This window comes from Octopus sinensis, linkage group LG11 (assembly GCF_006345805.1).
Source record: "Octopus sinensis linkage group LG11, ASM634580v1, whole genome shotgun sequence".
Taxonomy (NCBI): Eukaryota; Metazoa; Mollusca; class Cephalopoda; order Octopoda; family Octopodidae; genus Octopus; species Octopus sinensis.
Genome location: NC_043007.1, coordinates 75,390,620 through 75,416,057, shown reverse-complemented (window position 1 = coordinate 75,416,057; position 25,438 = coordinate 75,390,620). Strand labels below are relative to the sequence as shown.

At 38.3% G+C, this 25,438-nt stretch overlaps 1 protein-coding gene across 1 annotated transcript; it reads left to right on the top strand.

Moving 5' to 3' along the window:
* Positions 1-20,721, top strand: LOC115217696 (eukaryotic initiation factor 4A-III). Its single transcript, XM_029787449.2, has 10 exons — positions 1-22; positions 1,291-1,390; positions 3,510-3,639; positions 7,591-7,723; positions 7,979-8,201; positions 11,304-11,442; positions 15,165-15,280; positions 16,677-16,784; positions 18,757-18,884; positions 20,568-20,721. The coding sequence occupies exons 1-10, from the start codon at positions 1-3 to the stop codon at positions 20,582-20,584; spliced, it is 1,116 nt and encodes a 371-aa protein (XP_029643309.1). The 3' UTR covers positions 20,585-20,721.
* The last annotated feature ends 4,717 nt before the right edge of the window (positions 20,722-25,438 follow it).

The following is a 25,438-nucleotide window of genomic DNA, read 5'->3' as shown; positions in this document are numbered from 1 at the left end:
ATGTGCATGCAAGTTGCTATATGTATGTGCATACCATATGTACCTTGATATCTAAGTGGTTGGAAAACACGGCATAAATCATATACTGTAGCAGACATGTCAAACTTTCTCTACGGCACAACCAGAAGGAAGAGAAGAAAAAAACTACTGGCTTATTAAGTCAGTATATATACATTGGTGTGAGTATTAGGTTAATAAACATGAATTGGTGTGTTTTATTTCTTTTATTTATTTCAGTCATTAGACTGCAACTATGCTAGGACATTGCATTGAAGAATTTTAATCAAATGAATCAGCCCTAGTACTTTTTTAAGCCTGGTACTTATTCTGTTGGTTCATACAATGGTGTGTCTATAAATGTACATTGGTGTGTTTTGTGCATGAGCAGGATTATATGCTTTGCATATGTGAGCAACGTGTTCATTAATACTGAAATATTATATTCCTTATTTCTTTTAGTTATTAGACTGAAAATTGGAGGGTCATTAAATTGTAATTCGATACATATCATCCCAAAAATGAAGCCATTGGACTTATCTGTACATGCACTGACACACACTCACACATGCACAGTCCATTCCAAGAGACAAAAGTAGTAACACACAAGTGTTGATGTGTTTACATCCCTGTAACTTATTGGTTCAGCAAAAGCGACTGATAGAAGTATTAGATTTAAAAGAAAAGAAAGTACTGAAGTTGATTCATTTGACTAAAATTCTTCATGGCTGCAGTCTAATGACTGAACCCAGGTTAAAGAAATAACTTACTTATGTTCCACACCATGCACAAATGCATTGCACACTCACAGAATCCACTATGTCAATCAAGCTGACATCTGCACACATACGAACACACGAACATGTACTCACATGATGCATATGCATACATTCTCTCTCACTTACATTCATATAAATATTGGCCCTGCAAGCTTGGATGATAGACAAACGGATAGACCTGGAGTAGAGAGAGTATGTTGTTGATGAAGTTGCAAATAGTGATGAAAGGACTGTGATAAACCTAACTGATTGATTGACTGAACCATTAATCAAACAATCAAGTAGTTAAATGGTTAAATTGTTAATTAATTGACTAATAAATAATAATAAAAAAGTGAAACTGAACCATTGCTTATGCTTATTATTGGCCCTCCTGAGATACAACCAAATAAGTTTCAACACATCTGTTCACATCAAGAATCTTGCAAACCAAATACAAGAGCAAAATATAGTTGTTATTTATTGATTCATTGTTTTCTCATAATAATTACAAAATATAAGAAAGAAAAATAAGACAATTGTCTCTATTCTGTATTTACAGGTTTTGAGAAACCATCTGCTATTCAACAGAGAGCTATAAAACCAATTATTAATGGCAGAGATGTTATCGCTCAGTAAGTAATGCTGTATATATATACATGTATTGGTACCTCTTAAAATGTTAGTGCTGGTGCAACATAAAAGGCATCCAGTACACTCTGTAAAGTGGTTGGCATTAGGAAGGGCATTGAGCCATAGAAACCTTGCCAAAACAGACAACTGAAGCCTGGTACAGCTCTCCAACTTACCAGCCCTTGTCAAACCATCCAACCCATGCCAGCATGGAAGATAGATATTAAATAATGATGATGAGAGGAGGGGAGATGGTTATGTAATTATTATGTAGTAAGGCAACTGGGGTAAATTAACTGTTAACTGTATCGGTGAAGTAGCAATATGAGCAGGACATTGGGAAATTTTGTTCTATATTAGGTATCACTCTAGAGCACTGTACAAGGGAGAACAGCACAGTTTGACCACACAAAAACCCACTTTTACTTGGTCATTTTCATGTCAAAATACATTTTTTTCTGTGGACAATTATATATCAGTTGAAAGTACTGGATGTAAACTTCTCATACTTTTTAATCTGTTTCCCTCAATCACCCTCATGTTTCCACCCATTCACAAAGTTCATCCTGGTTTTGATTTCTGAATGGTAGCCCTTGTTCTAGTTCAATTCGCTTGGAGTGCTATGACTCAATTTGTGTGTTGAAAACAGTAGCCATGAAGAGCACTATTTTTACTTTATCTTGATACAAAAATCAGTTGGAGTAGGTCAGATAATTGTTATGATATATGAAAGTGAAAATGTTATCACTAATAAAAATTAGTGATAACTTAGAAAAAAACATTTTCTTCAAAAATTTTATACTGTAAGAAAGAAAAATTTCTCCTGAATTTAATAAGTCAATAAAAAGGGGACTACCAGCTACTCATATAGGTTTAACTCTCACTAACGCTTCTTGTGAAACTGTCGTATTCCTATGCAGCAAGAGCTGAAACAGAACACAAATCTAAGGCTTCAAATATCAAATTTGAGCTAGAATTTCAAGAAATAGATGAGCTAATTACTATGTAAACCTATTTCTGCACTTAATTGAGCTACATAAGCCTTCTAGAACCCCAAATTAGCATGGAATCATCATAGTGAGAATGTTCTTTATTCCCTCTCGCTGTTTAACAATGTATGGAGAGCAATGTCTGAATTTTACCAAGCAGATATTCCTGTACATGTAAATATCATTTTTCTTAGAAAAATATTGGTCAAATTTCACCAATAAAAATTATATTGTGCTATGAATATTATTTTGTAGGCTTAAAATCCGGTTTTATTATTTTTTTTATTTTTCATTTTATAGTTAAGATTATTTAAAGCAAAACATTTGAACACAAGGACACTGTCGCAAACAATAATATTAAATTATAAGTTGTTGCTTTGCTTCTTTATTTCCAAAATAGCTAAAATTTAAATTGTAACAGTGAGTACTTGCACAGCAAACCATTGCCAGCTAGTATTGTAAAAGTATAGACTATGGTCGTTAAGTTAAGTTAAGTTAATTTTTTGGCTCAAAAAGAAAAAAGCAAGGCTATGTAGGGGGACATGGAGTTATGTACAAGGAGTTTGTTCATGCAAAGAGTTCTGGTCAAGAAAGACTTTGAACCGAGCTGTCGTCGGCATCTTCACTATCTCGTCCAGCAGCTTATTTCACGGATCCGCAACCCAGATGGAGAAAGCCCCTCTCCTTCGATTGAGATGAAATCGTTGCAGATAGAGCTTTTCGGAGTGACCCCGCAGCGGATGCTCTGGAGCAGGAGTGAAGAACAGCTCTTTCGAGAGGTTACACTTTCCGTCGTGATGGAATTGAAATAACTTTCCAGAATGATTCACAAAGATGTGTGTGTGTGTCCTTGTGTCTGTGTTTGTTACCTACACACATACACTGCTAGACAACTGGTGTTGGTTTGTTTACATCACCATAACTTAGTGGTTTAACAAAAGACACTGACTAAATACTAGACTTGCAAAAAACAATAAGTTCTGCAGTCAGTTTATTCAGTTAAACTCTTGATGGTGGTGCCCCAGTATGGTCACATTCCAGTGACTGAAACAAGTAAAAAATAAATAGTTGATGCTAGTATTTATTTCTTTGTGTTAAATTTGTATTTCACATTTTATCCTCTTTATTACAGAGCTCAGTCTGGCACTGGGAAAACAGCTACTTTTGCTCTGTCCATTCTACAGTGTCTTGATACACAGACCCGAGAAACACAAGCTTTGGTTCTATCTCCAACTAGAGAATTGGCTGTTCAGATTCAGAAGGTAAGGTTCAAGTAAATTTAGTTTAAAAAAAAAAAAGATAATTTGTCAAATATGGTCCATGTGACACATAGGCTGAAGTAGTTTGTGCAAAAGTGCTCACCCCCTAGCAGTGGAGGGAACCTGTGTAAGAGGTAACCCAGGAAACTGGGACGAGGTGGTGAAGCCACGACCTTCGAACTTTAGGTCTCACTCAGGAATGTCTAGAGACCGAGACCTATGAAGTATGCTGTGGCATGAGAAGACCCCCGGCATACTAGTACCAGGCCTACCCCGGGCCCTGACCTGGGACTTAGTCGTCATCGTGCATACCTTCCTTCTTGTGACACTTTCGGAAACCCTGTTGAGGCAAGTGAAAATCAAACAAATCAAATCAAACAAAACAAAACAAAAAAAACAAATCAAAATAGATGAACATCAGTGGAATTGTATTTTTGGTACCAGTGCCGGTGGCACACAAGAAAACCACCCAAACGTGGCCGTAACCAGTACCGCATCGACTGGCCTCCGTGCTGTGGGCACAACAAAACCATCCGATCGTGGCCGTTCGCCAGCCTCATCTGGCACCTGTGCCGGTGGCACATAAAGACACCATCCGAAGACCGGCGACGTAGTCAGTCCACCTGTGCATACCTTCCCTCTTATGACACTGTGAAGACTGTTGAGGCAAGTGTGTGACACTTGTGAAGACCTGTTGAGGCAAGTGAAAATCAAACCAAATCAAAATAGATGAATATCAAGGAATTTGTATCTTTGTGGTTCCAGTACCGGTGGCACACAAGAACCATCCGAAGTGGCCGTAGCTGGTACCGCATCGACTGGCCTCCGTGCTGTGGGCACAACAAACACCATCTGATCGTGGCCTTCGCCAGCCTCACCTGGCACCTGTGTCGGTGGCACATAAAAACACCATCCAAAGACCGGCGACGTAGTCAGCCACCTGTGCATACCTTCCCTCTTATGACATTGTGAAGACCTGTTGAGGCAGAGGCAAGTGTGTGACACTTTGTGAAGACCTGTTGAGGCAGAGGCAAGTGTGTGACACTTGTGGAGACCTGTTGAGGCAAGTGTGTGACACGGTGACACTGTGAAGACCTGTTAGGCAAGTGAAAATCAAATCAAAATCAAACCAAATCAAAATAGATGAACATCAAGGAAATTGTATCTTGTGGTTCCAGTACCGGTGGCACACAAGAAAACCATCGATCGTGGCCGTTCGCCAGCCACATCTGGCACCTGTGTCGGTGGCACATAAAGACACCATCCGAAGACCCGCGACGTAGACAGTCCACCTGTGCATACCTTCCTTCTTGTGACACTTGTGAAGACCTGTTGAGGCAAGTGACACTTGTGAAGACCTGTTGAGGCAAGTGAAATCAATCAAATCAAAACAAATCAAAAGAGAACATAAATGGAATTGTATCTTTGTGGTACCAGTGCCGGTGGCACACAAGAAAATCATCCGAACGTGGCCGTAGCCAGACCGCATAGACTGGCCTCCGTGCTTCCGCCAGCCTCATCTGGCACCTGTGTCGGTGGCACATAAAACACCCTCCGAGCGTGGCCGTCTGCCACCTCGTCTGGCACCTGCCAGCCTCATCTGGCACCTGTGTCGGTGGCACTAAAAAAACACCATCCGAGCGTGGCCGTCTGCCAGCCTCGTCTGGCACCTGTGTCGGTGGCACATAAAAACACCATCCGAGCGTGGCCGTTCGCCAGCCTCGTCTGGCACCTGTTGTCGGGGCACAAAATCACCCCTACAACTCTCGAGTGGTTGGCGTTAGGAAGGGCATCCAGCCTGTAGAAACACTGCCAGATCTGACTGGCCTGGTGCAGCCTTTGGGCTCCCCAACCCCGTTGAACCGTCCAACCCATGCTAGCATGGAAAACGACGCTAAATGATGATGATGATAATGATGAATTGACATCCATCATGTAGTAAACATATGGAGATCTTACATAATGTAAATAAGATGCCTCCTTGCAGAATCATTGATGGTCTGCATACAATTACATTATAAACAGCCACTACAGGGCATACAAATAGCCACAATGGTGAAACTTGTATAGGGAACAAGTGGTATTATTTGCATCTTGTGTTTATCCTTTTTCCCGTATATTTGTTTCATGCATCATGACCAGTAGTAATACCATTATGTACAGAAGTTACCACACTTCTTTACAGGAAGTAACATGCTCTACAACAGTGGCTCTTGAGGGTCCACATAGGACTTTCAGCATCATCGTTTAATGTTCGTTTTCCATGCTGGCATGGGTTGGACAGTTCGACTGGGGGTCTGGGAAGCCAGGAGGCTGCACCAGACTCCAATCTGATCTGCCAATGTTTCTACAGCTGGATGCCCTTCCTAACGCCAACCACTCCAAGAGTGTAGTGAGTGCTTTTTATGTGCCACCGGCACAGGGGCCAAAGGAAGCTGGCATCGACCATGATCAGATGGTGCTTTTTACGTGCCACCAGTACAGGGACCACAACTACAATTTCCATTTGATTGTGATTTGATGTTGATGTACTTGACTAATAGGTCTCCTCAAGCATGGCATGTCGCCCTATGATGCAAGGGTACTTTTGAGTTGGTGGATTATGCGATACTGGTGTAGGTTACAGCTGTAATCTCACTTTACTTGCCAAGCCTTCTCAGTCACAGCTTATCTTCAGAAGTCCCTGTCTTTCGTCATTTCCTCTGTGAGGCCCAACGTTTGAAGGTCATGTCTTCCTGGGTCTCCCTCTACCCTGGATTCCTTCCATTGTTTGGGAGTGGCACTTCTTCACATAGCTCTCCTCATCCATCCATAGTACATGACCATACCAATGCAAACGTCTCTCTTGCATACCACATCCAATGTTTCTTATGTCCAACATTTCTCTCGGCACTTAAACTCTGTCATGTGTGCACACTGACATTACACATCCAGGGGATCATGCTAACTTCATTTCTTTTGAGCCTACACATGTCTTCAGCAGTCACGGCCCATGTTTCATTGCCGTGAAGAATGGCAGTTCGCACACATGTATCATACGATCTACCTTTCACTCTGAGTGAGAAGCCCTTTGTCACTAGTAGGGGTAGAAGCTGTCTGAACTTTGCCCAGCCAATACTTATTCTAGTGGTAACACTCACTGAGTATCCACCCTCACTACTGACTTGGTCCCCTAGGTAGCGGAAACTATCAACTACTTCTAGTTTCTTCCCCTGGCATGTGATGGAATATATTTTCTGAACATCTGTGGTATTTATTGCCCCAATGCGTCTGCCGCACACAAAAGCTATCTTCCTGGTTAATCTTCCTTTGATGTTGCTGCACCTCTTGTGCATCCATAGCTTTCACTGGGTACGTCTTATGGAGTTTCTACCTACACCTTTTCTACAGATCAAGCAGGGCCACCTACCTGAAGGGATGTGTGATGTGTTCGCCTTCCTGTCTTTGCGACATTGACTCTAAGGCCCTTCGACTCTAAACCTTTCTTCCACACCTGGAATTTCTACTCTAGTTCTGGTAGTGATTCTGCTATGAGGGCCAGGTCATCAGAATAGAGGAGCAACCTGTCTTGAATTCCTCTATTATTGCCTGAAGGACTATGATGAATAAGAGGGGGGCTGAGGGCTGATCTTTGGTGAACCCTTATTTCTACCCAGAATTCTTCACTATATGTTCAAGCTCATCCTGTCCTGCACTAATTTTTTAATGACTTTCAACTTCTTTTAATTGATCCACCAGTTTGAGACTTCTGTAAATTGCCCCTTTCCTTTCCATCTTATTTGTCCTTGTTGTTGATGATGATGACACTGTTATATTATGCATGTAACATATCCTGTCACTTTTCAGCACCCAAAGGAATTATCCCTGATAAACTAACTTTTCCTGAAAATCCAAGAATTTCCTCTTTCAAAATTAAAACAAAATAAAGAAATTAATCGAATTTTTTTTTTCCAGGTTATTTTGGCTCTTGGAGATTACATGAATGTGCAGTGCCATGCTTGTATTGGTGGAACAAATATTGGTGATGATATTCGTAAACTTGATTATGGGCAACATGTTGTATCAGGGACTCCTGGCAGGGTTTTTGGTAAGTAGCATGTGTTGTTTCTTCAAATATAATTTTATCTGGATTTCTATGACCAATTTTGGAATTGCTGTATATTCAAGAGAAATAGAATTCTATAAAAACTTAGGGCCTACAGTTTATATTATAAAATACTGACTTTCATGTAAAAACATGTGGAATTGAATTTATTTGAAAATATAAATATTTGGTCATGTATTTTTAATGTATTGCCATATATCATTCAATTTTCTTTCTTTTTTTTTTTTTTCCCTCCAGATATGATCCGAAGAAGAAATCTACGGACAAGGTCCATTAAAATGCTGGTCCTTGATGAATCTGATGAAATGTTGAATAAAGGCTTTAAAGAACAAATTTATGATGTTTATCGATATCTTCCCCCAGCAACTCAAGTGCTACTTATTTCTGCCACCTTGCCTCATGAAATCCTTGAAATGACTGGCAAATTTATGACTGATCCTGTCCGCATTTTAGTCAAACGGTAAGGCCAACATAGATTCTATCAACGTTCTTCGAGAAATAATCAATTTCACTCTCACATCTTGATCAGTGGTGTGGTTCTGTTGTAACGCAAAAAGCAGAAACCAACCAAATTTCATGGGCTCAAGTAACACTCTGGGAAATTTCTTTCTTATTTCTGCCAGATCAAACTGGAGCCTGGTGCAGCCTTCTGGCTTCCCAGATCCCCGGTCGAACCGTCCAACTCATGCTAGCATGGAAAACGGACGTTAAACGATGATGATGATGATGATGATTTGTAATTAAAAAGCATTTTAAAAAGTCATTAAATATCACCGTCATTATTTCTGACTCGGCAAGCGCAAGTGAGACCATAACCTTGTGGCCTATGCCAGGGGTGTAACCAGTCCACTTATGCATGCCTTTACTTCATTGGACACTAAACTTTGCTTGCGAAGACCAGTTGAGGCAAGTGAAATCGAAGTCTGAATCAAACTCGATTGTGAAGACCTATTCAGGCAAGTGAAATCGAAATCAAACTTGGGGACTGGCATCCGTTGCTAGTGGAGCGCTAAGAGTACAATACGAGTGAGATCGTTGCCAGAGCAACAAGCTGGTCTTCGTGCTGATGGCACGTTAAAAACACCATTCGAGCATGATCATTACCTGCATTGCCTTATTAGCACTTGTGCTGGTGGCACATGAAAAAAACATTCGAGCGAGGTCATTCCCCGTGCCACTGGACTGGCTCCTGTGTAGGTGGCACATAAAAAGCACCATTTGAGCGTGGCTGTTGCCAGTACCACCAAACTGGCCCTCGTGTCGGTGGCACGTAATAGCACCCACTACACTCTCGGAGTGGTTAGCGTTAGGAAGGGCATCCAGCTGTAGAAACTCTGCCAGATCAGATTGGAGTCTGGTTCGCCAGACCATAGTCAAATCGTCCAACCCATGCTAGTATGGAAAGCAGACATTAAACGATGATGATGATGATGATTCATTATTATTATTTCTTCATCTGTTTTTTTCCATACTGCTCAACATTTTGAGGTCAGTCTTCACTACATCATCCACAAGTTCCATCCATGTTTAGCAATCAGTACTTCTTTACACAACTGTCCTCATCCAGCCACATCACTACCGTACTGGCCTAATACACTTTGTAATGTGGTTGGCATTAGGAGAAGCAACCAGCTGTAGAAACCCTGCCAAAGCAGACATTGGAGCTCAGTGCAGCCCTTTGGTTCATCAGTGTCCTATCAAACCATCCAACCCATGCCAGCAAGGAAAAAGGGACATTAAAAGATGGTGATGATATAGATTAGATGGAACTTCCTTGAGACAGAAGTAGCAACCAAATCTCCATAATACCACCTCCTAAAAATGTAACAACTCATTGAACAGTGTAGCCCTCTGCAAGATAGCCATCACATAAGGTGGCGAGCTGGCAGAAACGTTAGCACACTGGGCAAAATGCTTAGCAGTATTTCATCTGCCATTATGTTCTGAGTTCAGATCCCGCCGAGGTCGACTTTGCCTTTGATCCATTCGGGGTCGATAGATTAAGTACCAGTTACGCACTGGGGTCGATGTAGTCGACTTAATCTCTTTGTCTGTCCTTGTTTGTCCCCTCTATGTTTAGCTCCTTGTAGTCAATAAAGAATCACTGGATTGTCTTTTCAATGATTTGTCTACTTGATTAGAGGTAGCTAAATCTTGAATACAATGTCTGTTTCATAAAATGCTAATTTTTACTCCAAAACACAAATAGTTGAAAGGTTACTGAATCCATTTTAATAAATGCTTAACATCCCAGTTTGAAGTCCAGGAGACAAGAACTGCCATGTCTAGCTATATGACACTATCCTTCAGTGAAGAATTATTGCTTGTAACTCACTTCTGCATACACTAAATAAACACAGGCTTGGTTAAGAAGTAGACTTCCCAACCATCTTGTCCTTGAGTTCAGTCCCACTGCACAGCACCTTGGGCAAATGTCTTCTATAATCCCAGGCCAACCAAAGTCTTGTGCATGAATTTGGTAGAGAGAAACTGAAAGAAATCCATCATATGTATGTATGTGTGTGTATTTAAACACACACACGGGCAGAACCCTAAACCATGTGATTGGAAAGCGAACTTCTTTCCATTCAGCCACACTTGCGTCTGTATGTTGAAATTATTTAACCATGTTACAAGAAATCATCATTTTAACATCTTCTTTTCCATGGGTTACACGGAATTGAGGTGGATTTTCAAGGTGGCACTGGCATCGACCACGTATGGATGGTGCTTTTTACGTGCCACTGGCATAGGTGCCAGGGGAGGCTGGCAACGGCCATGATCAGTTGATGGTCACAATCAGTGCCTATCAAACCATCCAAGCCATGCCATTTAATTTATATCATCACCATCTTTTAATGTCCCAGTTTTCAAGTAAGGTAATATTTCCCCGTGGTCTGACATGTTTTCATGGAAGATTGGAAATGAAGTGCACTTCTGTATGTGAGTGACATTCCTTTGCAACTGTTGCACAGTGTCAAAACAAAGAGACACCAGCACACACACACATGCACATATATGATGCACTTGTTTGAGTTTCTATCTACCAAATCTACTCACAAGACTTTGGTAGGCCCAGGGCTACAGTAGAAAGTACAGTGCCACAAAGCGGGACTGAACCTGAAACCATGTAGTTGGGAAACAAGCTTCTTAACCCTTTTGTTACTGTATTTATTTTGAGATGCTCTGTGTTTCTTTCAATTATTTAAAGTATAACAAAATATTTAGTAAAATAACTTAGTTATCATTAAGCTAGTGTTAGGAACATAAATTGTGATGAAAGATTTTAATTCAGAACTTTTAAAAACAAGACATGTGTACTACAAAGCCAGAGCCGGTTTCAGCCGAGTTGGTAACAAAAGGGTTAAACATGCAGCCATGCCTGCACCCTGAGAATTTATGGAAACCAATTTGTAGATTTAGAATGCTTAAAATTAATTTTAGTCTTTCATGTATGATTAAACAGAAAGATCAGACTTGAATGTATAAACCTATGACATCTGAAGAAAAGGATGGTTTGATTTGTTGAACGTTGTCTTTAAGTTTTACTTCTTTCTTGCAGTGATGAGTTAACTTTGGAAGGAATCAAACAGTTTTTTGTAGCTGTTGAAAGGGAAGAATGGAAATTTGACACTCTTTGTGATCTTTATGATACTCTTACTATAACCCAAGCTGTTATATTCTGCAACACTAAAAGAAAGGTAAATTACTTAATATTGTATTTATATTGAATTGTTACTACTTTCTCACCAAATAGTTGTAAATTTTTGGTGTCATATAATAGGACCCATGCTGGTACTACACAAGAAGCTCTCATGCTGGTGCCGTGTAAAACACATCCAGGACACTCTGTAAAGTGGTGGTGTTAGAAAGGGCATCCAGCCGTAGAAACCAAGCCAAATCAGATTGGAACCTGGTGCAGCCCTCCTGCTTACCAGCTCTCTTCAAACCATCCAGATTGGAAAATGGATGATAAATGTAGTTTATAATACTCTTTTACTTGTTTCAGTCATTTGACTGCGGCCATGCTGGAGCACCGCCTTTAATCGAGCAACTCGACCCCGGGACTTATTCTTTTGTAAGCCCAGTAGTTATTCTATCGGTCTTTTTTGCCGAACCGCTAAGTAACAGGGACATAAACATGCCAGCATCGGTTGTCAAGCAATGCTAGGGGGACAAACACACTCACACAAACACACACATGCATATATACATATATACGACGGGCTTCTTTCAGTTTCCGTCTACCAAATCCACTCACAAGGCTTTGGTCGGCCCGAGGCTATAGTAGAAGACACTTGCCCAAGGTGCCACGCAGTGGGACTGAACCCGGGACTATGTGGTTGGTAAACAAGCTACTTACCACACAGCCACTCCTGCGCCTATATTCAAAATTCTTTTACTTGTTTCAGTCATTGGACTCTGGCCATTCTGGAACACTGCCTTGAAGGGATTAGTCAAACAAATCTAGTCCAGTACTTATTCTATCAGTCTCTTTTGCCAAACTACTAAGTTGCAAGAATGTAAAAAAAAAAACAGCACTGGTTGTCAAGTGGTGGGATCACAAACACAAGGACACACACATATATACATGAGTCTTCCACACAATTTCCATCTGTCAAATTCACAAGGCTTTGGTTGGCTCTGGGCTCTAGAAGACACTAACCAAGTTACTGTACAATGGGACTGAACTTGAAACCACATAGTTGCAAAGCAAACTCCTTAACCACACAGCCATCCCTGCTTCCATATACTACCATATATAAACAAAACTGAATTCAATATATTAACAAAATAACATTTCAAAATTGAAATCTTTATCATGTCAGTAATATTAAGTTAGATATTGTTACAAATATTTCTATGAAAATATTTTGTTCTATTATCTATTAGGCATGGCTGTGTAGGAAGATGTTTGCCTCCCAACTAATATGGTTCAGGGTTCTGTGCCATTGTGCGGCACCTTGGGCAAGTGTCCGCTTGTATAGCCTCAGGTTGGTCAAAGCCTTGTGAGTGGATTTGGTAAATGTATGTGTGTGTGTGTGTGTATATATATATATATATATATATATATATATAAGGCGTCGAGCTGGCAGAAACGATAGCACGCCGGGCGAAATGCGTTGCCGTATTTCGTCTGCCGTTACGTTCTGAGTTCAAATTCCGCCGAGGTCGACTTTGCCTTTCATCCTTCCGGGGTCGATTAATTAAGTACCAGTTACACACTGGGGTCGATGTAATCAACTTAATCCCTTTGTTTGTCTCCTCTGTGTTTAGCCCCTTGTGGGTAGTAAAGAAATATATGTGTGTGTATAATTAAAGGGGTACTGAAAAGTTCCTGGCTTTAAGGGTATTGTGAAAGATCTGGTTGGAGGCCCAGCCTCCAGAGTTCTTTTACCAGACTTAGAAAAACTGAAGAACCACTGCAATAAGTGTGTGAATCTGTGAGGGGAATATTTTGAGTAAAATCATAATTAAACTGATCCTCCTGTATTTTCATTTACCCAAAGCCAGAAACTTTTCACACACCCCCTTGTATGTGTGTGTGTGTCTGTCCTCATAACTTAGCAGCTTGGCAAAGGAGACTGATAAAATAAGTACCTGGCTTTAAAAAAAGTATTGGAATCAGTTCATTCAACTAAAAAAATCTTCAAGGCAATGCCCCAGCATGGCTGCAGTTTAATGATTGAACCAAGTAAAAGATAATTCCAACATCTTTTTTTTTCTTTTAACTCTTTTGTGAGTCTACTCCAACAAGAATATTCTGGCCATTATGGTTCAGTTAATTTTCAAAATAAAAACAGAAATTGGGGGATCTTACATAATATAACTGCAACTTTGTATATGTTGTAACATATTAAGATAAAGCAGTGAGCTGGCAGATTCATTACCATGTTCAGTGAAATGCTTAGCTCTTTACAGTCTGAGTTCAAATTCCATGGAAGCCAACTTTCATCCCTTCAGGGTTGATAAAATAAAGTACCAAGTATTGGGGTTGATGTAATTATATCTAATTAGGCTATGTTTAGGTTGCTCCTGTTATACCGCAAACATAGTACAATAGAGTTGTTTGGAACCCAATTGCCCCTCCTCTCAAAATTACTGCTTGAGGAGACCTTTTGAGTCAAGTATATCAACATAAAGAAATCAAATGGAAATTGTAGTTGTGATACCTGTGCCGGTGGCACGTAAAAAGCACCATCCGAACGTGACGATGCCAGCGCCACTTTGATCGTGGCCGTTGCCAGCCCCCCCTGGCTCCTGTGCCGATGGCACGTAAAAAGCACCCACTACACTCACGGAGTGGTTGGTGTTAGGAAGGGCATCTTGCTGTAGAAACACTGCCAGATCAGACTGGAGCCTGGTGAAGCCTCCTGGTTTCCCAGACCCTGGTCGAACTGTCCAACACATGCTAGCATGGAAAACAGACATTAAACGATGATGATGAACCTTACAACAGACTGGTGCCCTGTTCAGAATGTTGTGATCTCAGTTATTTAGACCTCATGGAAACTGGGTAACTGGCCTTATGAGGCTCGTGGAAAAAATTGTTAACCCTCTTAGACCTGGACCCTTGTATCTAACTTCACCTGAGCAAAAAAAATTAATAATTGCTTACACTGGACACCTGAGCAAAAAAATTCATAATTGCATACACTGCTCAAGAGTAACGGTTATAGTCAAACAAATGGACAGATTCACAAAAAAATTCAGGAGTATAACAATAATAGGCTTATCTCTCAACAACCATATTTATTCACTCGAATCATTACTTTCCTCATCTCTGTCATCAGTTTGATTGTTTAAATCACTCTCATTGCCTGCATAAGGGTAAACTTTTTGTCCAAAGAATAAATATCTTCAATAATTTACTCAACAGTAAAGGCCTTGTTTGTTTACCGGACAAAGTGCTGGGTTCCATTACATGCTTGTTTCATCATGAAATAATTGCATTTTAAATTTTTACTGCAAACGAAAATAAACAACAGCTATGGGGGACGTCGTTAAGAATGAGTCGTTAAAAACACTTGACTACAAAGCTGCAATGTGATTGGTTGTCTATTTTAAGCATTTTATCTATTTTCTATGTATGTTGTTCATTACTACTTTAACAGGAATCTAGTAGAGATTACATTTAAGCTATTCCTGCTATGCTGGGAACTCAGTATGATAAGGTTAACATAGTTGTTTGGGTCTCAAATTAAAGCAAGTTCAGTAGTTACTTACTGAAATCTATTATCATTTAGTTTCTTTATTATTAAAGTTTTGACCAAAAGCAACATCTTTTCATGTCGAATAAGATGAAACCCTAAATGAAAAATAACTTGTGGAACAAAGATAATTTCATTAAGATTGGAGTTAAGGATTTTAAGTACCGTTTTCTGATTTTAGCTCAATGTATTATATTTGGATTAATTTTCAGGTTGACTGGTTAACTGAGAAAATGAGAGAAGCCAATTTCACAGTTTCCTCAATGCACGGTGACATGCAACAAAAAGACAGAGACGACATTATGAAGGAATTTCGTTCAGGAGCTAGGTAAGTCTTTGATTGGAAATGTTTTCTGATCTGCTACAATCAAGAAAAAAAATATTTCTTAGACTGCAGATGAAGACACTTGCCCAAGGTGCATTGAGATGGAGCTTGAGACCATATAGCTACTAAGCAAACTCTATACCCGCACAGCCAATCCTGTACTTTTGTTAGTACAGAGTGAATGAAATTGTTTTAAGTCTGTACAATGTACACTAACAATTGTATCATATCTGCAGATTTCATCCGAAATTATGCAATAGTCATGTTTTTCTATGATCTTCACACTGAATAGGTGCAGATGTGGCCATAAACCACTGTGTGACACCTTTGGCAAGTGTCTTCTACCATAGCCTTTGACCAGCCAATGCCTTGTGAGTTGATTTGGTAGATGGAAACTGAAAGAAGCCTATCATGTATATATATATATATATATATATATATATATACATATATATAAAGTGGAGGTGTAATGGCCCAGTGGTTAGGGCAGCGAACTCGCAGTTGGAGGATCGCGGTTTCGATTCGCAGTGTGCGTTTATTGAGCGAAAACACCTAAAAGCTCTACGAGGCTCCGGCAGGGGGTGGTGGCGACCCCTGTTGTACTCTTTCACCACAACTTTCTCTCACTCTCTCTTCCTGTTTCTTGAATAATGCCGCAATGGACTGGCGTCCTGTCCAGCTGGGGGAGACACATAGGCCACAGAAACCGGCACATGAGCCTGGCTAGGCTTGAAAAGGGCGATGTTTATCATTTTTTATTTATATATGTATAATGTGTGTCTGTGTCTGTCTGCTACCACCACTTGACAACTGATGTTGGTGTGTTTACCTCACCATAACTTGGCTTTTCAGTGAGAGAGGCTGATGACATGAGTACCAGACTGGGGTCAATTCATTTGACTAAAAGTTCTTTGAGCTGGTGCCCCAGCTTGGCGGCACCGCCAAATGACCAAAACAAGTAAAAGAAGATAAAAGAATTAGTTACAGTCTATCATTGAAATCTAGTTTCTGTCAAGAACGGGAGATTTAAGGTGAGCTGGCAGAAACGTTAGGACACTGAGCGAAATGCTTAGCGGTATTTTGTCTGCTGTTATGTTCTGAGTTCAAATTTCGCTGCGGTCAACTTTGCCTTTCGTCCTTTCAGGGTCGATAAATTAAGTACCAGTTACGCACTGGGGTCGATGTAATCGATTTAATACCTTTGTCTGTCCTTGTTTGTCCCCTCTATGATTAGCCCCCTGTGGGCAATAAAGAAATAAGAATGGGAGATTTATACATGGAAACTACTCCAAGAATTTAAGAGTTGCTCGTGTTTTTGTATTTATTGGAAAATAGTTTTGTTGATTTTTTTTTTTTTGACAATGAGTTTTTAACTTTTTTCTTTTTTTATTATTATTAGTCGTGTTCTCATAACAACAGATGTGTGGGCCCGAGGTATTGATGTCCAACAGGTATCACTCGTAATAAACTATGATTTACCAAACAATCGTGAATTGTATATACACAGGTAACTCTATCAACTGTAATGCTTATTTGTTCACATTGTTTTGAATGCATCATTATCTTGTAGTTTCGAGATATTGATGATGCATTTGTTTATTTTTGGAATGACATTGATGAGCAATTGTGAGAGGCTTGATCTGGTCGTTTGAACGCAAAACCAGTAGAATGTTTGGGTCTGATGTGGCCAGTTTAAGTGTCAAAGGATTAATACATTTCCATAACAGAAGCTACTCAAAAAATTGCATACTGTATTCTGATAGCTAACACTCCTTAATTTTAGACAACAATAGTTAATAGTCTATCAATATGTACATGTGTGCATGCTGATATGCAGATATATGTGCATATTCCTGTGCACTTTATGTGGAATGAAATGATTAGGTGCAGCTGTTTGGCATGTTTAACTGGACATTGAAACTATTTTGGTAACACTGGAAGCAAAAATACATGCATGCACACACACACACACACACACACACACACTCTCTCTCTCTCGAAGGGCTGAAATAAATGTAAATATTGGAAAGCCTTAGCTGTGAGAGAAAATCATAAAATTGTAAACATATTCCTTCTGTTCTTTTAATGCATTCATCAAAAACACAGAAGGAATGTCTCTATATTGTCGGCTGCTCCTCAAAAATGTATCTCAATTTCTTTCTCCAGTCAGCAGCTAAAATCACACTGTTACCATAATGAATAGCTTAATTTGCATATTTGCACTTCTGACAGATTGTTAATAATGAAATATTGTTTAATTAATGTAAGAACATATTAAGTTATAATAAGGATTGTGGAACTGTAATCTTCCCATTAATAGTCCAGATTCTGCCTTTTGTAGTCTCCACCCCTACCCCCAAATGTTATGCCTGCTGGTTGACCATCTTTTACAATAATAAATATTTCAGTTCCTATCTTTTGCTGGAAAATTAGTTTGGTCTGTTGTGTTTGAATCTAGTCAATGTCTTGATAGAGACATCTTAAGAGGATGTTTTCCTTTGTGGCTTAGTACATATATAAAAATATATGTACTAGCAAACACACCCGTCCTATGAACGGTTTAACATATAAATAAATAATAAATCAAAAATATGTGAAAACAACTAAAAATATTCTGTAATGCAAAATACGACCATATAGATAAAAAAAAAAAAGTATGGAAAACGGTCTAAATTGAGAAAATCCTTTCACTTTTCTAATATTCTCTAACCAAAACCCTCAAACAATATACACATATAAAAAAATATAGAAAGTAATAATACACAGTTACATATAAATAATAAATAAAAAAATATCCTCTAATGCCAAAATACTACCATATAGATTATAAAAGTATAGGAGACCCTACATACAAAATAAACTATGTACATACAATGAATTAAAGAAAAACCCATGTAAACCACCATTTTTCCCAGTTTGTCTATTTACGCAGGAGCTCTGGGCAAAATGTTATAGTGCATGACCAACCTTGACACATAAGTAATGTGCATATAAAGTTTGGTGAGAATCAGTTGAGAATTGTGGAAATGTATGCGTTAGTCAATAAACATACACATACTGTGATTTATATATACTAGATTACTGTATTCCTCATTTCTATAACTCCTGTGTCAGTCTGTTAAGGGTTGTCCTACCTACAACTTGTTCTGTATTGAATTTTTCATAACTGTATTTAAATAGATAAAACATTGATGAGAACTAGTGTTCTGTTGATGAGGGTCCCCTGGTGTTGACAAAGAGGGACTTGACTATTTATATTCCATTAGTTTCATATAGCCAAGAACTGAATTTTTCTTTACTTTTTAGTAACATGTATCACCCATCAAGTTCATAAGTCCAACAAATTGATAATCACTATCATCACGTTAGCACTTATTTGTCTATGATAGCTCGGCTTTTATGTGTACATCTCTGTAACACACATTCCTTGTAAGTTGGTCTGAATTAATTTCTACTGTTAATTTACTGTGCATTTCTAGGATTGGACGTTCTGGTAGATTTGGGCGAAAAGGTGTTGCCATCAACTTTGTGAAAAATGATGATATCCGTATCTTGCGAGATATAGAACAGTACTATTCTACTCAGATAGATGAAATGCCAATGAATGGTAAGCTTTCTTTCTTTTCTTTTTGTTTTTTCTTCCTATTTTAATCTAGTCTGATATTGAAAGCTTTAGTGAGTATTTGGTAGAACTTATAAAGTGTTGATTTAACTATCAGCTCTTTGTCTTAGAGAAGGTGCATGTGGCCCGGTGGTTAGGGTGTTGCACTCATGATTGCAGTATCATGGTTTCGATCTCTGGACCAGGCAATGCATTGTGTTCTTGAGTAAAACACTTCATTTCATATTGCTCCAGTCCACTCAGCTGTGAATGAAAAACCATGATGGACTGGTGTCCCATTCAAGGGAAATCCTATGATCTTGATCACTTATACACTACATCATCATTTACCTTGTAACTCATGTCTCTAGTTTCCTTTGATCAAATCCCATTACATTTTATCTTTCTGTGGTTAGTAAAATAAGAATAGTTCAAGATTATTTTAATTTACAATAGAGTTTCCCCAATAATTGTCATCTTAAGCCAAAAGTCAAGATCATTATCCATCGTCTTTAATTAATAGTTTTGATAAAATATTTGTTTAGCACTTGAACATGTTTATTAAGACTTTACATGAATATATTTTATTCAACACTGCTGCATGCAACAATATTTAAGTAATTCTAGTTTGACCAAGCTTTACACCAGTGAACATACCATGTGCTGTTCTACTCACCATGTAAAGAGCAATCCACGTAAAATGCACCTGTGCTAGCGTCACATAAATAGCACCTAGTACATTCTGGTGTTAGGAAGAAAATTTTCTTTTGAGACTATTTCCAGTGGTAGGTCTTCTCATGTTTGAATGTACTCAAATGTGTTAAATATGACATGACACAAATATATTTCATTCAAAACTGCTTTATGTAATTTTGATCATTTTAAAACTTTTCTTTTCCCATGTTTTTATTTAATATTATTTTCATTTATGACCATAAATCAGTATAGCAATAAAATGAATAAAGACACAAGGTTTATCTTGATGTTTGATCAGTTGAGACCTTGTCATTTGGGAGGCTTGACATATCATTGCTGTTGGATTGTTCTAGATTACTATGTTGTATTATTTATATTTTAGAAAAAAATCTATTAAACATGAGAATAATAAATATGCAGGAGTGGCTGTGTGGTAAGTAGCTTGCTAACCAACCACATGGTTCCGGGTTCAGTCCCACTGCGTGGCATCTTGGGCAAGTGTCTTCTGCTATAGCCCCGGGCCGACCAATGCCTTGTGAGTGGATTTGGTAGACGGAAACTGAAAGAAGCCTGTCGTATATATGTATATATATAAGTGTGTGTGTATGTGTTTGTGTGACTGTTTGATTGACAACTGATGCTGGTGTGTTTACGTCCCCGTAACTTAGCGGTTCGGCAAAAGAGACCGATAGAATAAGTACTGGGCTTACAAAGAATAAGTCCCGGGGTCGATTTGCTCGACTAAAGGCGGTACTCCAGCATGGCCACAGTCAAATGACTGAAACAAGTAAAAGAGTAAAGAGTATATTGTTTAACATCCACCTTCCATGCTTATCTGTTAAAACATACAATGGTAGGTAACTCATAACCCATATCTAAAAAGGTAAGTTTAAATATCGATGTGAGTTTCAAACTAATATAATTTGTTAGATGTATTTGTGAATAATTGTCATAAACAAGTATTAAAATGGTTTCTCTTTCTCTCTTTTATAGTGGCTGATCTTATCTGATCAATTTCCAGCATTACTTCAGTAACTGGACATTTCATACATCTTTTCTTCATTATGAACACAAGAAGTTTTTTTTTTTTTCCAAACTTATGCTTTGTATTTTTAATGTTAATTTCTATTCACTTCATTGTAAAAACATTTCTCTCTAAATCTCAATAAAATATTCAAAACAATATTTCTGTATATGTTGTATTTTTGCCTGTTAAACAATATTTTTAAAAATGCACCCTTTTAAAGCCTAGCCAGGCTCATGGGCCTGGTTTCAATGGCGTGTGTGTTCCCCAGCTAGACGGGACGCCAGTCCATCACAACGTTACTCATTTTTGCCATTTGAGTGGACTGGAGCAATGTGAAATGAAGTGTTTTGCTCAAGAACACTACGCATTGCCTGGTCCAGGAATCGAAACCACAATTTTACGATCATGATGCTGACACCCTAACCACTAATCCACGTTAAACAATATAGTCATTAATTATTGATACAGAACTCTTTAAAATATTTTAAACCACAGTTGCTAAATAATTAGTTAGTTCCTGTAGATGTGGGAAGAAGTGCTTTAAAGCTCTGTATCAGCTGTTCTCAACATGCAGTCTCCACCAGTCTTACCTCTATAAATATAAATTTTTCTTCAATTGACTTGCATTTTACTATTTTTTGGGGGTGCCCCCCACCAAAAGAAATAAAATCCAGGTTTTGGATCTGGCCCAAATATTAAAAATATTAAAAAAGTTGAGAATTACTGCTCTCTGTATTTAATGTTAATCAGCTTATCAGAAAATGAATCAAGTACTAGTTTCCAGTTTGTAGACAGCAAATAGAGTAATATTTAGCTGTCTGTCCAGTGGAAAGTTTATTTAATTTTGGTTAAATAGGCATAGGAGTGGCTGTGTGGTAAGTAGCTTGCTTACCAACCACATGGTTCCGCGTTCAGTCCCACTGCATAGTACCTTGGGCAAGTGTCTTCTACTATAGCCTCGGGCCAACCAAAGCCTTGTGAGTGGATTTGGTTGACGGAAACTGAAAGAAGCCCGTCGTATGTATGTGTGTGTCTGTGTTTGTCCCCCCAACATCGCTTGACAACCGATGCTGGTGTGTTTACATCCCTGTAACTTAGCAGTTCAGCAAAAGAGACTGATAGAATAAGTACTAGGCTTACAAAGAATAAGTCCTGGGGTCGATTTGCTCAACTAAAGGCAGTGCTCCAGCATGGCCAGTCAAATGACTGAAACAAGTAAAAGAGTATGACTGACCTTCAAATTGGAATTCATAAGAAAACATAATAATAGCATGTGAAAGCAAAATGCTTTCAGTTCTTATTTTTTTATTGCCCACAAGGGGCTAAACATAGAGGGGACAAACAAGGACAGACAAAGGGATTAAGTCGAATACATCGACCCCAGTGCATAACTGTTACTTAATTTATCGACCCCGAAAGAATGAAAGGCAAAGTCGACCTTGGCAAAATTTGAACTCAGAACATAGCAGCAGACGAAATACCGCTAAGCATTTCGCCCGACATGCTAACGATTTTGCCAGCTCACCACCTTGCTTTCAATTTCGTCGGTATGCAAGCAGCCCTCAAAAAACTTTCTATGATTAAAGTGGCCCGCAATGTAATTCGAGTTGGCTGGCCAGGCCTGCTCTAAGATGTTTATAATATTACTGAACATCCGTTTCTGATGACAAGACAATATGTGACTTGACCAAAGAGTATGGCCTTTTTAGGTAATGGTCCATTGTCTTCATCATCCTCACCTTTGCTAACATCAACAAGAACTTCATCTGCTATTTCTTCTGTTAATACTTGGTATCCAAGGTCATTCCTATGATTTCCAACCAGCTTAACTAACTCCTTAGCATTCTAATTACTCTATCCAATGAATGCTTATTTATTCATATTGTTTCGATTTATTCATGCATTACCTTGTACCTTCAAGATTTCGATGAGGTGATTGTTAATTTTTATAATGACATTATTGGGTAGGTGTGAGAGGCTGGCTATTGCTGGTTTAAATGCTAAATGGATAGATTTCTAAAATTACACAAAGAAACCAAACAATTTAATCATAAATAGAATTTATTCAAATACGTTTATTGTATTTCTTAAAAATCTATTGTCATTTAACGAAATCTGTAAAAACAATCATAGACAATGATCACAGTGCATCTTCAGCCAATTGTAGCATTGTTCACTCTGCTCTTGACTGGCATGAATACTGCTTGTGAGCCAATCTTTAAACAATTTCTCATCTTTGTTTAGAACTAGGAATTGACCCAAAACCGTATAGGCCTGAGAAGAAAAGAAATACTAAATTAGAAAGTTTTATAATTTAGAATAAATTTTATTAACAAGAAAAAAAAAAGAAAACTAACTGATTCTCGGAGATGTACTTGCATAGCAAGTGATCTGATCTGAGATCGTGTGCTGGAACGATTCTGTTGCAGCATATTTAAATTTTGAAATATCAGTTTCAAATTTAGGCACAAAGGCAAGGTAAGTGGGTAAGTCAATTACATCAACCTCAATGCTCAACTGATACTTGGAAAGATGAAAGGCAAAGTTGACCTCAGCAGAATTTAAACTCAGTGTTAAGACAGATGAGAAGCTGCTCAGCATTTTGCCCTGTGCACAAACGATTCTGCCAGCTCACTGCCTTAAATTTCCCTGAAATATCAACAGTTTACATAGCAGTTCTGATTGACACTAATTTTGATAATCAAGTGTGAGTTTGTTGCATTGCCACACTAAATATTTTTCCTTATTCCTATACAAGATCAGACTAGTGAGCAATAAATATCATACTTAATCATCCATCATAATCATTTAACATCCCATGCTGGTATGGGTTGGACAGTTTAACAGGAGCTGGCAAGCTACAGAGCCACACCAAGCTCCAATTGTTTCTCTTGACATGGTTTCTTTGGCTGAATGATCTTCCTAACACCAACCACTTTACAGAGTGTACTGGTGCTTTTTACATGACACTAACAGCAGTGCTTTATATGTGGCAACAGCATGGGAACTTTATACATGGCACCAGCACGAGTGCCTTTTAATGTGGCACCAGCATAGATACTTTTGCGAATTACACACCAATGAGGACAGAGGCATTTAGGTTTAGACCAAATAAGCATCTAATTTTAGAAAAGGAGATTTTCAGCTACACATTAAAATTGCTGTAAATCAGACATTATGTATAAGTTAAGTGTTGGCAAAACCAAAAAGAAAAAAAGAACACTCAGTAGCATAGTAGAGATTAATAATATATATATGCTATTTGAACTAACAACATATGGAAGCACCAAATTTTAGTACGCAGAACACATCAAGGCCTTCTCAATCACCTATGAATTCTAATTAAAATAGAGAACAGCAGCAAGCATGCACATAAAAGCATCCACTACACTCTCGGAGTGGTTGGTGTTAGGAAGGGCATCCAGCTGTAGAAACTCTGCCAGATCAGATTGGAGCCTGGTGCAGCCATCTGGTTCGCCAGTCCTCAGTCAAATCGTCCAACCCATGCTAGCATGGAAAGCGGACATTAGATGATGATGATGAACAGCTGTATGAAGAAAATTGGTTAAAATTGAATCTTAATTGTTATTTGTTTCACATAACCTTTTTGTTACTGTATTTCTGTTGAAACGCCTTTTCTTTATTTCAATTAATTTCGAAATAACCAAAAATTTAGTAAATTAATTTGTCATCATCACGAAACTAATTTTTGGGACATGAATTAACACAAAATTTTAACTAGAAATTTTGAGACCACTTTAGAACAGGAAGTTTGTATCTGAGAACCATGGGTAGCTTCAAGCACAGTTGGTAACAAAAAGGTTAGGAGAATTCAGTTTTTTTTTTTTTCCTTACTGTAGTCATTGAATTGTACCCAGAAAGTTTGATCATACAAATTATGAGACATAAAAATGTGTTAACCTGTTTAAACTAGACCAGTATTTAAAATTATGATAACAACAATGCTGCTGCTGGTGGTGATGATGATGAGTGCAATGAAATATATTCATGCAAAATTTAGAATTTACTCCCCACTCACCACATACTGTCAGCAAGTAAATATGAATGAAAAAAAAAAGCTAAAAGAGAAAGAGAAGAAAATGACCTTTACTAAAAATAAAATAACATAAAACAGAGAAAACCTTTATATATCCTTTTTCTGTAAGTTTTTTCGCAAGAGCTTTGGTAACTCCATCCAAGTGTTTGACAGACTTATTTCCTATTGGCTCACTAGCACTTCTTTTAGAACTCTGTGAAAAAGCCATGACTTAGACCTAAAAAGAATGAGAATTAAATAACAGAGAAATCCTGGAAAATATTGTTTATTCCAAAATAAGCACCAATTTTGGTATTTATATATTCAAATAATGAGAAATATCACAAATTAACTGCTTGTTATTGTTTTGTTTCATTCATTAATTTTTGGTAAAGTACTTGGCTGGTACTCTATTTTATCAACCCTGAAAGGATGAAGGGTAAATTTGACCATAGCAGAATTTGAATTCAGAACAGAAGGAGTAAGAAGAAATGCCACTAAGCATTTAGCCTGATACCCTAACGATTCTGCCAGCTCACTGCTTTTCTACTACTACTACTACTAATAATAATAATACTAATAATAATAATAATCCTTTCTACTGTAGGCACATGGCCTGAAATTTTGGGGGAGGGGTAAGTCAATCACATCAACCCCAGTACTTGATTGGTATTCAATTTATCAAACCTGAAAGGATGAAAGCCAAAGTCGACCTTGGCAAAATTTGAACTCAGAACGTAGTGACAGGTGAAATACCTATTTCTTTATTACCCACAAGGGGCTAAACATAGAGGGGACAGA